Genomic DNA, 14,125 nt, shown 5'->3' with positions numbered 1-14,125 from the left:
AATCACTAATAATTTTTCTTTTTAAATTTTATATTCAACATTCTTTCAATTATTATCACAACTTTTACATTATTAACTATTAACTATGAACATTTTTTTTTCAACATTCTCTTAATTATTATTACAACTTACAACTTCTATATTTATCATTTTTAATGATACATAAAATTTACATTCAAAATATTAACAATTTCACAAACTCACATAAAATTTACTTATACAAAACTTAACAAAACATTATAAATTATATCAAAAATAAATGCTAAATAAAATTTACATTAAAATATTAAAAATTTCATAAACTCACACCGAATTTAACAAAACATCATAAAATTTACTTACACAAAACTTAACAAAGCATTATAGATTTTATCAATTATTTTAGAGTCTTCTACCACGTAATAAATAACCACATCCATAATATCCATAACCATAATGATTGGAACACTAGAATACTTATAAATTTAACATCCTAAGTTAAATATAAAAACAAAATCCTTATAAAAAATTAAAAAATAAATGTTACCTAACACTGAGTTTTAGCCTAGATCTTGCATAATTTAGCCCTGATTAAGAGCTTGGTACCATATAATAAAGTGATTGGAATACCTATAAATTTGACATCCTAAGTTAAATATTAAAAAAAAAATTTCTTTATAAAAAATTAAAAAACAGATGTTGTAAACCCTACATGTAACATTGAGTTTTAGCCTAAATCTTGCATAATTTAGCCATGATTAAGAGCTTGGAACCCTATAATAAAGTGGTGGGGCTAAATGGCAAAAATAAAGGACCACCGAACCTACCCCATGGTTTTTCAAAGCCGCTCAACTCTAAACCCTCGATGCTCCACTAAACCCTCGGTAGTCTGAGTGCACTTCTAAAACCTTTCGTTGCTCTTAGCGCACCCTAAAACCTACCTCTTTATAACAGGCATATGTAAAATGCCAGCCAGGAACTCTCTGATGCTGTAAGTAAGCGATAAAGCTTCTAACGAACAGACTTCGATTACGTTCGAGCTGTTTTCGTCAATTTTCAGTCGTAATGTTCGCTCAAAGCTGCTCGGTTGTCCGCAGAACTCAGCAATGCATGTCTTTTCTTCGGCGCATGAATATCTGTACAGGACAGAGGGAAATCGTGCTGTTGTCTTCAGAAAATAGGCAAAAACTTCCAGTGTTTTTGTCGGAAAATCTTCGGAGTATCAGCGGCAATGGCGTTGTTCCCAGAACACTTGTTCATTTGCATTTACAAACTGGTTTTAGGTGTTTCTCCGCCGATTCTCAATGTTCCCCAGATGATAATTTTTCAGAGCTCGATGCAAAGGAAATAAACGAAGACATGGCTTTCAAAGGGGGTTCCGAGGTCAACATTTCATCTGAGAGCGAGTCCAAAGAAGCCATCAGCCTGGAGGGAAGGTCGGAGAGTAAAATACAGAAGTTGGAGATTGAAGACCTGAGCTATCTCCCCCTAGAAGGACAGGTCGAAAAATTGAAGAATATGCTGGAATCTCAGTGGGAAATACTTAATACATTGACGGATAGTGTAGATGGTTTGGAGAATCAGATAAAGAAACTCAAAAGTAAGGTTGCGTCCCTTGAAAACACTAACAATCAGCTGACTCAAAATTTTGTCGAGTTCAAGAAGCGCTTGAGACAGTCTATCAATACAGTTACCGAGGAAAATGTGGAATCTAAGCAGGCCAATCCGAAGAAGGTGAAGATAAAGAAGAAAGTCGAGGGAGTTTCGGGTACTTTGGAGCATCCCTGGCCAGAGTGGGTTCGGTTTCTAGAGCATTTGAATGAAAGAGGGTACCTGAGCAGGGCATTGAATTTTCCATGGGGACAGTTAGATCTTAGAGATCTTAACACAGAGGTACTCTATCGTTTCATCAAGTTTGCAGCGGTCAGTTTTGCTAAGGACCATGTTGAAATTTCGAAGTACGTATGACTTTTCCATTACAGTTTAATTTTAAGCTGTTTGGCTTGTTTGTAGGCTTGCTGTTTTTGATATCGTATGCATCTATTCAACTTGATAGGAACTCTGATTTCCTTCATATATTCTGTTAATTTCCCATTCATTTGGATCTGTATGATACTTTGAACCTTTAGAGATTCTAATAGTTTTTACTTATCCAATGCACAATGATGAACGACTGCATAGACGGCATTTTTGGTACTTTTTCCAATCCTTTGCAACGTATATCGTTGTCCAGGTTCTCGAAGTTGTATCTCTGAATTTCGAGATATGTGTTTCCACTTGATGAAAGAATTTGTTTTGTTATTTCTTTTGAAATTGCTTATTTTAAAAGGCTATTACCCATTCATATCAAAACATTAGTTAGATTCCTAGCGATACCAATGTCATACGGCATCATCATGCAAAAGCCATTAGGCAACCCCAACAATCATGAAACATATATCTCCTAACAACATCATCATCTAATCCCTTTGGGGTCCAGAACCATCATCCCTATCCTATACATCATACCATAATGAAATAACATGCTCCACAATCATCAACTCTGCAATCAGTGGTTGATCAACAAGGCGAACACATGTGAGAAAACCACCAACCAGCCTGCATAATCACCATCCAACCAAGGAGAAGTGAGACTTCCCTAACCAAAGATCTCTATCAAATGATATCATGCCATGAGAAGAGGGGGCTCCATAAAGATGAATCCCTCCAAGTCAGTCTAACAGCTGTAAGGAAAAAAAATAAAATCTCCACCAATGTGATGAAAATCACAAGGTGGAATCTCATACAATATGAGGTGTAACAAGCCCTACCCACCCATTTCTTTTAACACTATAACATCTTGACATTTAATAAGCAGGATTCCTTTTTTCTGTGTCTTGGCCACAAAAATCTGAAAATAATTCATCTAATTTATAAAAAAACACCTTGGGAATGAATGCTAAAGATAACCAATACACTTGGATGGTTTCTAACTTAGATTTGACTAAGCTAAATCTCCCTCCCCAAGACGACCATCTATTACATCACATAGTCAACTTTTTTTCCACTTTTGCAATAAGCCAACCCTAATCATTTAGATCATAGTCATTAGGTTTGAGGTTATTTCCTCAATACCTCATTCCATCTTGTAACTCTATGTATTGAAAAGGAAACATTTGGGTAAAGACCCTAACATCATCCCCATGAAAGAAATAGAAGATTTAAATTTTAGACATATTGACCTTCATTTTTGTAGCAATTCAATGCAAATGTAAAATTTCTTTTAGCTTTAGAGCATCTTGTCTCAACCCATCATAAAATAATGGGATGTTGTCTACAATAAGGTGTGACAAAAACATAGATCTTATACCTTATAATGATCTAGTTCTTCTTGTCTCAAGGAGTACCCTATTCAAAAATTCTGCGACAATAAGGACCAATAGTGGTGATAAAGGATACGCTTGTCTCAGCGCCTTTCCTAGCCTAAAGAAACCTGAAGTATAATGATTGATGAGAATTGCAAATGACATAGTGGATATACAACTCATAACCCGATTAGCATGTTGAGAAATCCTTAGGGCAACAATTAGGGTTGATTTCTCTTTTACTTGATAATTGCTTGTGATTATGTGTTGGCTTCTTATTACTTTTATTATGTTCTGATCATCAAACAATTACCAAAACCATAAACTATGAAGATCACCAAAAGACAATGAACACAAAAGATAGGCTCCAAGCCAGGGCAAAACCCCTCCAAGGGGAAAACCCATAAAATCTCTTCTTATAGAATAGATCAAAGTGAGAATTCCAAGACCCAAACACCAAGACAAAGTCCTTCCACAAGCCCCAAGTCAACCCTCTTTCCAACCTTCCTTAACCAAGTCAAATTCAACAAAGTCAATGCTGGTCAACGGTCAACAAATTTGGTCAAACTGTGATTTTTGGACCTGCAATTCTTCTTGAAATTCTCGGCCTCTGCAGCAGACCTATACCTTCACACATGTGGCAGAAACTAGGGCAGAATTCGCATGTGTGACAAAAAATTCTCTCTCCTTAGACTCTCTCACTCTCTCTCCTTCGATTTCTTCTTTGTTGACTTTTTCGCTCATTTTCTCTCTCCTTGGCACAAAATCGAAGTGTGTGATGATGATGCAAATGAGGTTGAATTGCATTGTATTTATACCCTTCCAGGAGGTTGAATAGGTGCCTTTCTGGGCCGACTTGGTTTTGTGGAGGACAACTTGACTATTTTGACTCAAATAAAAAATCTTTTACATCTTTTTCAAAGAGTCCAAATAGGACTTTGACTCAAGTACATAGATTTGACTCAAGATAATATTTCTTTTGACTTGACAAACCCTAGAAGCATGATGATCCAAATCTTGGGGGGAGGCCCCCAAGATCTAAAAGATTGAAATGGATTTTGGGGGAGAGACCACCAAGATTTGAAAAATTGAAATGCCAGAAGAAAAAGAGGAGAATGCCCAATAAACAAACCACAAATTTTTTTTTTATTAAAATGGAGAATAACTGTAAAAGTTACATTGTGACAGACAAACTGTACTTTTACAAAATGCAACTTGTTACTTATAGTATTTTTCAGTTACAATATCACAGGTCAATTCCATGGGTGAATGAATACCATGGGTGGATGTCACAATACCATGGGCAAATACCATGGATGAATAAATACCATGGGTGGATGTCACTTACAATACCATGGGTGGATGCCACTTACAATACCATGGGTTGATGCCATTTTCCATTCGGATCATTCCTCCCTCCTTAAGAAGCAATGGTCCCCATTGTGTGAGGTTCCCTCCATGCGAAGCCTTTGTTGAATATGAAGAGCCACTGAAAAGAAGGGTTTTATGTGGTTAACCCATAACCATGATGAACGAAGATCCAAGGATAGAGATACCCTATAATGCTTGTGACCAACTGTGATACTGACAGTGTGCGGCCTAGTAAATGGACTTCGATGAAGTGTGAGTTTGTGGATGACCCATAACCATGACAAACGAAGACCTGATGATAGAGATACCCTGTAATGCTTGTGACCAATTGTGATACTAACAGTGTGCGACCTAGCAAATGGACTTCGATGACAAGGATTTTGTGTGATTGACCCATAACCGTGATGTTGGTTATTGATGAAATAGTAGGTGCCTACATAGCCTGGGGTGGGAGGGCATGTCTCCAAAGAACTCAAGCCGAATGCAACTATGTTGAAACTGATGAATGTGAAGTAGGTGCCTCCTAAAGCGTGGTGGGAGGGCACGTCTCCAAAGGGAACCCACTCTGAATGTTGCTCCATAGGTTTCAGGTGTTTATACAAGTGTAGATGCCGGTACCAAATATAGGTGTCCCTGCATTATCAGTACTCGCTGGTGATGATTCTTTTCCGGAATTAAAATGGACGTAATTCGGTCAATATAACTTAGAATATTTATTATAACTTGTTTTTGGAGATAGAAGGACCATTTTGCATCTTCCCATGTGTTGGAAATCCTTATCTGGACACTCTAGAATTTCATATTCGCACTGCAACATTTCCGCCGTCACAAAAGTTCTGAAAAATCGCTGATTTTAAATCAACGATATCTTCCACATTCGAACTCCGATTCAACCCATTTTTTTTTTTTGAAATTGAATGATTTTTTGAGAGGAGCTCAGATCTAGAATCACTTTTCTAAAATTCTGTACAAAAATTGCAAAAACAGATAGGAGAGTCGCCGTCCATGAATTTCTGTCAGAAACATTTCTGCAACATAGTTGATTTTAAATCAACGATATCTCCTTCATCTGGACTCTAATTCAGCCAATTTTTTTTTTTGAATTTGGGTATTTTTCACAAGGAATCTAGATCTGTTATTTGTTTTTGTAAATTTTGCACCAAAAGTTTCAGATCTTATCTGGAAACTCGCTACCCAAAAAGATTCCTGCAAGAAAATGAAAAGAGAAAAATTATTCTTGCTTGGCTCAAGAAAATGCTCTGTGGAGGACGTAGCACATCCTTGAAGTTTGTTGAATATTACTATAAAATTTGAAACTGAAATATGCATCAAACCCTCATTCCCAAGGAATCATAACTTGCTCCGGTACCACTGATCCAGATGTTGGGGGAGGCCCCCAAGATCTAAAAGATTGAAATGGATTTTGCGGGGAGGCCCCCAAGATATGAAAAATTGAAATGGCAGAAGAAAAAGAGGAGAATGCCCAATAAACAAACCACAAAGATTTTTTTTAATTAAAATGGAGAATAATTGTAAAAGCTACATTGTGGCGGACAAATTGTCCTTTTACAAAATGTGACTTGTTACTTATAATATTTTTCAGTTACAATACCATGGGTCAATTCCATGGGTGAATGAATCCCATGGGTGGATGTCACAATACCATGGACAAATGCCATGGGTGAATGAATACCATGGGTGGATGTCACTTACAATACCATGGGTGGATGCCATTTACAATACCATGGGTCGATGAATAACATGGGTGGATGAATACCATGGTTGATGCCATTTTCCATTCGGATCACACGAAGAACATGCTTGACCTAAATAATAATTTGACTTTGAGCATGAAACCTGTGCTTGAAAAATAATGATATTTTTTTTCATAAAATATATAATTGCTTAAGTACAATGACAATTATGAAGATCGAACCTAGTTATATTTTTCAACATAGCAAAGTGAACACAACGCCCCAAATGGAAAAGTAGTACTCTCAAATACAACTAGTTAGTAGCTCGATCACATGCCTTGGACAAATTCACTTTAACCACCATAGTGGACACTTCTTGGTTTTTATAGAATGAAGCCCCTCTCGAGCTACATCAATAGACTTATGAATTTGTTTACCTGACAAGAAGCCAAAATGTTCATTAAAAGTATATTTTGATAACAGCTTTTTCACCCTCAATCATGTATATGCAGTTGCATAATGAGTTTGGTCTGTATTCTTCAAATGCCCTAGGGTTATATGAGTTTGGAAATAGGGTAATAAGTATAATATTAAATGCAACTAACATCTTCACAAATGATCCTCAAGGAATTCATACAAATCCCAAAGGAAGTCAATAGTCCATGCATTTGGGCAAGGACTCTTCTCTACGTAGTACATCATGAAGCTCACCCTTTTTCCCCCATAGTGGGGTTTTTCCCTGGTCTTGGACCAAATCCCATGTCTTGTTGTTCATTGATTGTCTTCTATGGTTTATGATCTCAGAAATTAAATTTTAAATCTACAAAATTTAGCATGGTATTAGAGCCAGGTTAAGATAAGCTCAAGAACAATAAGCTTAAGACAATTATCTGTTGAAAGACCTTATTTGTTGCTCAAAATACAACAGTAGATCAGTTCATATGGCGACATCTTTCTTCAAGGACAACGAGAAATTGACCGGAATTATGCTGCTTGGAAACTCAGATTGGACACTAATTTGGATAAAGAAGATGTTCAAGAGTATGTCCAAGGAGGTGTACCCTAGCCTCCTGAAAATGCCCCTACTGCTGCTAAAGCAAAATACAAGAAAGGTGAGATCAAAACTTGCAAAATTATCATTGATTCTTTAAAAGACCATCTTCTTCCCTATATCTCCAAACTGAAGACATCTCAGGAAATGTATGACAAGATTGAATCACATCCTTGACCTAAAGAAACAACTCAAAGATATCAAATTGAATAAGGGAGAATCTATTCAGTCTTATTTTATAAGGATTATTGAACTCAAGGACCAAATTTTGTCTGCTGGCAAGCCCCTGTCTGATAGGGAATTGGTACACACAACCCTTGATGGACTTCCTGCAACTTGGGAAGTATTCATTACTACTATCAACAATAACAATGTTCTGCCAACTTTTAATGAATTGATCAGACGATGCAAGCAAGAAGAATCAAGGATGATTTCAAGGGGCAGAATTTAGAGACATGAAGAAGGAGAACCATCTACCTTTGCTGCACAAGCAAAGAAGAAGAAAGGAAAGGGAAAATCACCCAAGTTTTTCAAGAAGAACATGAAGAATGTTGAATGCTTTAACCATCACAGGCATGGGCACTATGCTCGAGATTGTCCAGAAAGAATATCCTCTTATAATCAAAGGAGTAGCAACAACTACAATAATCAGTCTCTTAATCGAAAAAGGAGGAATTATGGAGGAAGAAGATATGAAGGAAGAAGCAATGCTCACAATGATCGTGATCAAGAGCCTTGTCCTCAAAAGAGATACAAAAATACAAGGTATGAAAATAATGTTGCTGCTTCTCAATCTGAGTACTTTCTGATTTCAGCTTTGTCTAGTGCTTCTCCTTCAGATTCTTTAGATAGTTGGTTAGTGGATAGTGGTGCCTCTAGGCACTTCTCTGGTTATAAAGAAGTCCTCTCTAATTTGGTTGAGAGGGAGACTGGTTTAAACATTATCCTTGGAGATAACACTACATACCCTATAAAAGGGTTTGGTTCAGTTTCTTTTCATTTGGATCTTGGAGAAACTATTCATCTTCAAGATGTTTTATATGTACCTGGTCTAAAGAAAAATATTGTATCTATATCTGCTCTAGAAGATAAAGGAATGAAGGTGGCTTTTATGAAAGGAAAGGTGTTAACCTAGCCAAAGAAACAAACATGAAAAATGCTTTTACTCTTGGATTGAGAATCGAAGGGCTTTACAAGGTCAATGGGAGACCTATTAAAGCTATGGCTCAAGAATGAAATTTCAATCAGATCGAGTTATGGCACTGCAAATTTGCTCATCTTCATTATAAGGCACTACCCAAAGTAAAGAAGATGGTTTATGGAATGCCAGAAATCCAATCAAATAATGATGGTGTTTGCCTTGGTTGTGAAAGTGAAAAGAAAAGGAGAGGGCCTTTTACCTCTAGCTGTATCTCATGACATCCTGCAGCTAATTCATTCAAATTTGTGGACCTATGCCAGTGACATCCATAGGTGGATATTTGTATTATATCACCTTTATGGATGATTTCTCTAGAAAAACGTGGATATACTTTCTAAAGCACAAAGGTGAAGCCTTTGATATGTGTAAAAATTTCAAAGCATTGATTGAAAACCAAACTGGAAATAAAATCAAAGTCTTTAGATCAGATAATGGAGGAGAATTCATTTCAAATGAATTCATTGACTTTTGTAGAGAAGCCAGTATCAAGAAAGGGACCATTGTACCATATAATCTTGAACAGAATGGTGTGGCAAAAAGAAAGAATAGAACTATCATGGAGGCTGTGTTAGTTTTTGTAGCATCGGATGTGTTCTAGCCACAAAATTTGGTGGAGAGGCTAGAATACATGTATTCTCCTTAACCCATAATTTGTTTCTGGAAATTCCACCTAGAGACGACTTAATTAAAATAATTAATTGTTTTTTAATGTTTCCTAAGCCTAAGTCATGGTGAGAATCTTTTAGAAGAAGACATGGATCGAGTTCTAGTTAATATTAGCCATCGATTATGTTTAAATCTTGGTCATTGATGCCTCAACAAGAAATTATAAGAAGAAATTCGATGGGGGTTGGAGAACACACTGGAGACACCAACAGTTCAAATTCACTGGCAGATCGAACTCCAGAGTAGTAGCGCGGAGTTGTCAGAGAGAGAGCTAGTGAGCTCGAAGCAATGAGAGAGGGGCAGGGATAGTAATGTTAGACGAAGATTTTCTTGATCCGGTGAGTGTGTTGCAAAGAGGTAGTGAGTTCCATGCAGAGGCAGTGCAGAGCCACGCAGAGGTAGCGTAGTGCTTTAGAGGGGAATTTGTATTTTGCTGGGGAGTAGCAGTGATTCAGTGCCAGAAGCCGGAATGAGAGTTTGGAGGCCAAAAGGGTCCATCTTCCAGATAACAACTGATCAGATGGTGAGAGAGAAGTAGTTCCGAGTTGTGGGATGCAGTACTGCATAGGCTGACGCAAGGACTGCATAGAGGCCGCAGAGAGCAGCTCATCTTGAGCAAAGGTCAGTGTCGGATCGCCAGTGGGAGTGAGATTTTTCTCACTAGTCTTATTGTCAGTCATTTCTCTATATGGACTACTAGATTTGAGCATCCATAGTTTTGTACTTAGATTTACTACTACATAATAATAAAACCCTCAACTGTTGCATTGGTTTTTCCAAGTTGGGTTTTTCTGGGAACATTGGTCCAAAAATAACTGTGTATTTGTGTATGTGTGCATCTATTCTTCCAGTATTATTTTTCTCCTGCAATATTTTATTTGTGAAGTTTGCAGTGTATTATTTTTCTTCCAATAAATAATTTGTTTAGTTCATTTAACAAATAGAAGAAACTAAATCAATTGTTGCAGTAGGATTTGTGTTTTCCGAATTTTCACATGGTACTAAAGCACAGATAGAAGCCGGAGAGCTTAGTAGTAGAAGGGATGAGGAATTTCAAAACTCTGTGTAGGCAACAGTTCGAAACCCTCAGAGGCAACGCAGTTCCTTTGGCCAGGAGTGTTGAGTTTTTGAGGAAAGGTCTATTTCTTTGAGAGAGTCGATAGTGAAATTAGATTTTCCAGATCGAATAGTACCAGAGGTAGAGGGGGAAGCAATATTTTCCTTACAAAGCAGATCTTCAGCTGGGATGCAGTTATTTTGCAGCAGTTTGCTATTGCAAAATAGCGTCAGGAGGAAGGAAGAGCACACATTGAGGGAATTCTTTTCTCAAAGAACTTCTAGACCAAAAGTTTGATTTTTCCCAGCAGAGCAACAGTAGTTGTGAGCAAATTTGCCCACTCCAGCAGGGAGTGTGTAGAGCCAGTCAGCAGTTGCGCAAAGGCGAAGAGGAGGGATTCGACTTTTTTTGAGGAGATGGCATCAATGGGGCTGAGTGATCATGATTGGTTGGAGGGAGCCTCCAACTATGTGATCTGGAAGGCAATAATTTCTTGTTTTCTAGCTGAATATGAACTCAAAGCATAATAATGTGGTAATTGTACTCACACATGCAGATCCACTGAAGGTCTACAATAAGGAGATGGCGAAAGTAAAGAGGCTGATTCTTGATGGAGTTTGAGATCACGTGGTGTCTCACATAGCTAGCAAGGATACTGCCCGACAGATGTGGGAAGCTCTTGCTATGCTATATAATTGATCTTCCGAGCAGCGGAAGATGTATCTTGAGGAGAAGCTAAGATGCACAAGGATGCAGAAAGGGGAGTGCATAGACCCCTTCCTCACTAGGTTTCAGGATGTCCGAGACTAGTTGTCTGCAGGAGGCTCTTGCTACGCTATACAATTGATCTTCCGAGCAACGAAAGATGTATCTTGAGGAGAAGCTAAGATGCACAAAGATGCAGAAAGGGGAGTGCATAGATCCCTTCCTCACTAGGCTTAAGGATGTCCGAGACTAGCTGCCTGTAGTAGGCTCAACGCCCTAACCTACATAATTGGCACGGTTAGCTCTCAACAGTGTTTCCGAAGAATAGTAGGTCTTCGTCTAGAGTATTCTGGGCAGAGACAAGTTGCTTGATTGGGATCGAGTGTGGGCTGATCTGCAGCAGGAGGAGATGAGGTGAGATTTGGTGAAGGGCACCATCAGTGGCACCAGTAGTAGCAGTGGGATGAAGCAATTAAAGGAAGAAGAGAATGTGGTCCTCGCATCAAATGGGTAGCAGGAGCAGCGCTGGAGGAAGAAGGACATTTCCAAGGTCAAATGCTTCAGATGTGGTGAGCTTGGCCACTACAACACTCAATGTCCTCTCAGAAAGAAGGACAAAGAGGAGAAGCATGATCAACAGGCTGTATCTGCATAGATTGACAGACTGTCATCCAGATTGGAGGAAGAGTTTGCCATGATCACTGATATGCCTCCAGGAGTGAGGTGGGGTGATTTGGTTTTGTAGACCCAGGGAGCTACAGGTTGGGCAGGATTCTTGAGGAGGTCCACCTCATGAATCAATACCTCGCTACGGGAGCCCATAGCTTCCAATAGCAGGATGGATCAGTGGTAGATGGTGCAGTCAGATGCCAGAGTGATAGATGCAGTAGCTAGCAACGATCAGATGCTGAGCAGCATACAGAAGACTTGGCACAGAACAGAGTCAACAGAGGCTTCATTGACAGTGCAGATTCTAGCAACAGTCAGGACTCAGGTGACATATACATCATATTGATCACAGTTGATTCAGTATTTTGGATGCTTTTCAGTTGCAGATGTTGCAGTAGCAACAACAACAGATGGAGAGGGAGTTGTAGTGCAGATGCAGTGTTGGCAGCAGTTCAACAGCAGATGGAGAGAGAGTTGCAGTGCAGATGTAGTGTTGCCAACAATTCAGCAACAACACAGATACAACGTATATCAACGTTGCGCAGTAGTTGGTGGGTAGCAATAGCCAGACATCAACAGCATGACAGGAGGTGGTGCAGAGACAAGGTGTTGCTTCAGTGGGTTGCAACGCTAGAACACATTCCTCGCTAAGAGGGAGTGTTAGTTTTTGTAGCATCAGATGTGTTCTAGCCACAAAATTTGGTGGAGAGGCTAGAATACATGTATTCTCCAAAACCTAGAAATCGTTTTTGGAAATTCCACTAGAGACGACTTACTTAAAAATAATTAATTGTTTTTTAATGTTTCCTAAGTCTAAACTTAGGAAATCTGATTAATTAAAGGGTATTAATTAAGTCATGATGAGAATCTTTTAGAAGAAGACATGGATCGAGTTCTAGTTAATCTTAGCCATCGATTATGTTTTAGTCTTAGCCGTTGATGCCTCAATGAGAGATTATAGGAAGAAATTCGATTGGGGTTGGAGAACACACTAGAGACACCAACAGTTCGAATTCATTGGCAGATCGAACTCCAGAGTAGCAACGCTGAGTTGCCGGAGAGAGAGCTAGTGAGCTCGAAGCAGTGAGAGAGGGGCAGGGATAGTAAGGCCGGAGGAAGATTTTCTTGATCCAGTGAGTGCATTGCAGAGAGGCAGCACAATGCTTCAGAGGGGAATTTGTATTTTGTTGGGGAGTAACAGTGATTTAGTGCCAGAAGTCGAAGTGAGAGTCTGGAGGCCAGAAGGGTCCATCTTCTAGACAACAACTGATCAGATAGCGAGAGAGAAGCAGTTCCCAGTTGTGGGACCCTGTATTGTGTAGGCTGACGCAGGGACTGCGCAGAGGCAACAAAGAGAAGCTCATCTTGAGTTAAGGTAAGTGTTGGATCTCCAGTGGGAGTGAGATTTTTCTTTCTAGACTTATTGTCAGTCATTTCTTTGTATGGACTGCTAGATTTGAGCATCCATAGTTTTGTACTCAGATTTACTACTGTATAATAATAAAACCCTCAATTGTTGCACCGATTTTCCCAAGTTGGGTTTTTTCTGGGGATATTGGTCCAAAAATAACCGTGTATTTGTGTATGTGTGCATCTATTCTTCCATAATTATTTTTCTTCCGCAATATTTTATTTGTGGAGGCTGCAATGTATTAGTTTCGATATTTATCGTAGAATACAGTAAATAATTTGTTCAGTTCATTTAACAAATAGAAAAAACTAAATCAGTTGTTGCAGTAGGATTTGGGGTTTTTCGGATTTTCACAGGCTGCTCATGCCATGCTACATGATCAAAATGTGCCAAAGTTCCTATGGGAAGAAGCTGCCAACACTGTCATATATGTACAAAACAGACTCCTCATCGAGCGTTATATGACAAGGCTCCTGAAGAAGTATTCACAGGCAAGAAATCAGATGTCAGCGATTTAAGGATCTTTGGCTGTCCTGTTTATTTTCATGTACCAAAAGAAAAGAGGAACACGCTTGAGGTTTCAGGTAAGAAAGGTATGTTTGTGGGTCATTGTGAAGATTCTAAAGCATTTAGAATTTATGTACCTAGTCAAAGAACAATAGACTTCAACAGAGATGTAACATTTGATGAAGATGAAACTCTTGAAAAAGTAAGAATTAGTCCTTCTATCTTTTCTTAAGAAACAAATGATGATGTGGATCCCTCTACGCATGAACCTGATTATGAGGACCTAGATGAACCTATTAAGCCTATGGATCCATTGTGAAAATTTCTGAATCGAACAAGTCAGAAATCCTACTACAGTAAATTGATTTGCATTACCTACTTGTGTTCTTCATTTAACAAGTTATTTTCAGAAATATTCGGAAAATATTAATGTAAATACACTGCAACCTACACCAATATACATATCAAGT

The 14,125-nt window shown here is 38.4% G+C and overlaps 1 protein-coding gene across 1 annotated transcript in view; it reads left to right on the top strand.

Annotated features, from left to right (window-relative positions):
• Nucleotides 1-806: 806 nt before the first annotated feature.
• LOC149139115 (uncharacterized) overlaps nt 807-14,125 on the top strand; it is a 33,919-nt gene continuing 20,600 nt past the window's right edge. The window contains exon 1 of the mRNA XM_089447695.1: nt 807-1,937. Coding sequence (XP_089303821.1) covers nt 1,045-1,937 — 893 coding nt within the window. The 5' untranslated portion in view covers nt 807-1,044. The remainder of the gene's footprint in view (nt 1,938-14,125) is intronic.

The sequence above is a fragment of the Pinus tabuliformis genome, chromosome X, assembly GCF_031772625.1.
Source record: "Pinus tabuliformis cultivar Carrire ecotype Pingquan chromosome X, CPIR1, whole genome shotgun sequence".
In the NCBI taxonomy this organism is placed as follows: Eukaryota; Viridiplantae; Streptophyta; class Pinopsida; order Pinales; family Pinaceae; genus Pinus; species Pinus tabuliformis.
The sequence above is the reverse complement of the archived record's forward strand: the minus strand, read 5'-3'. Positions and strand labels throughout refer to the sequence as shown.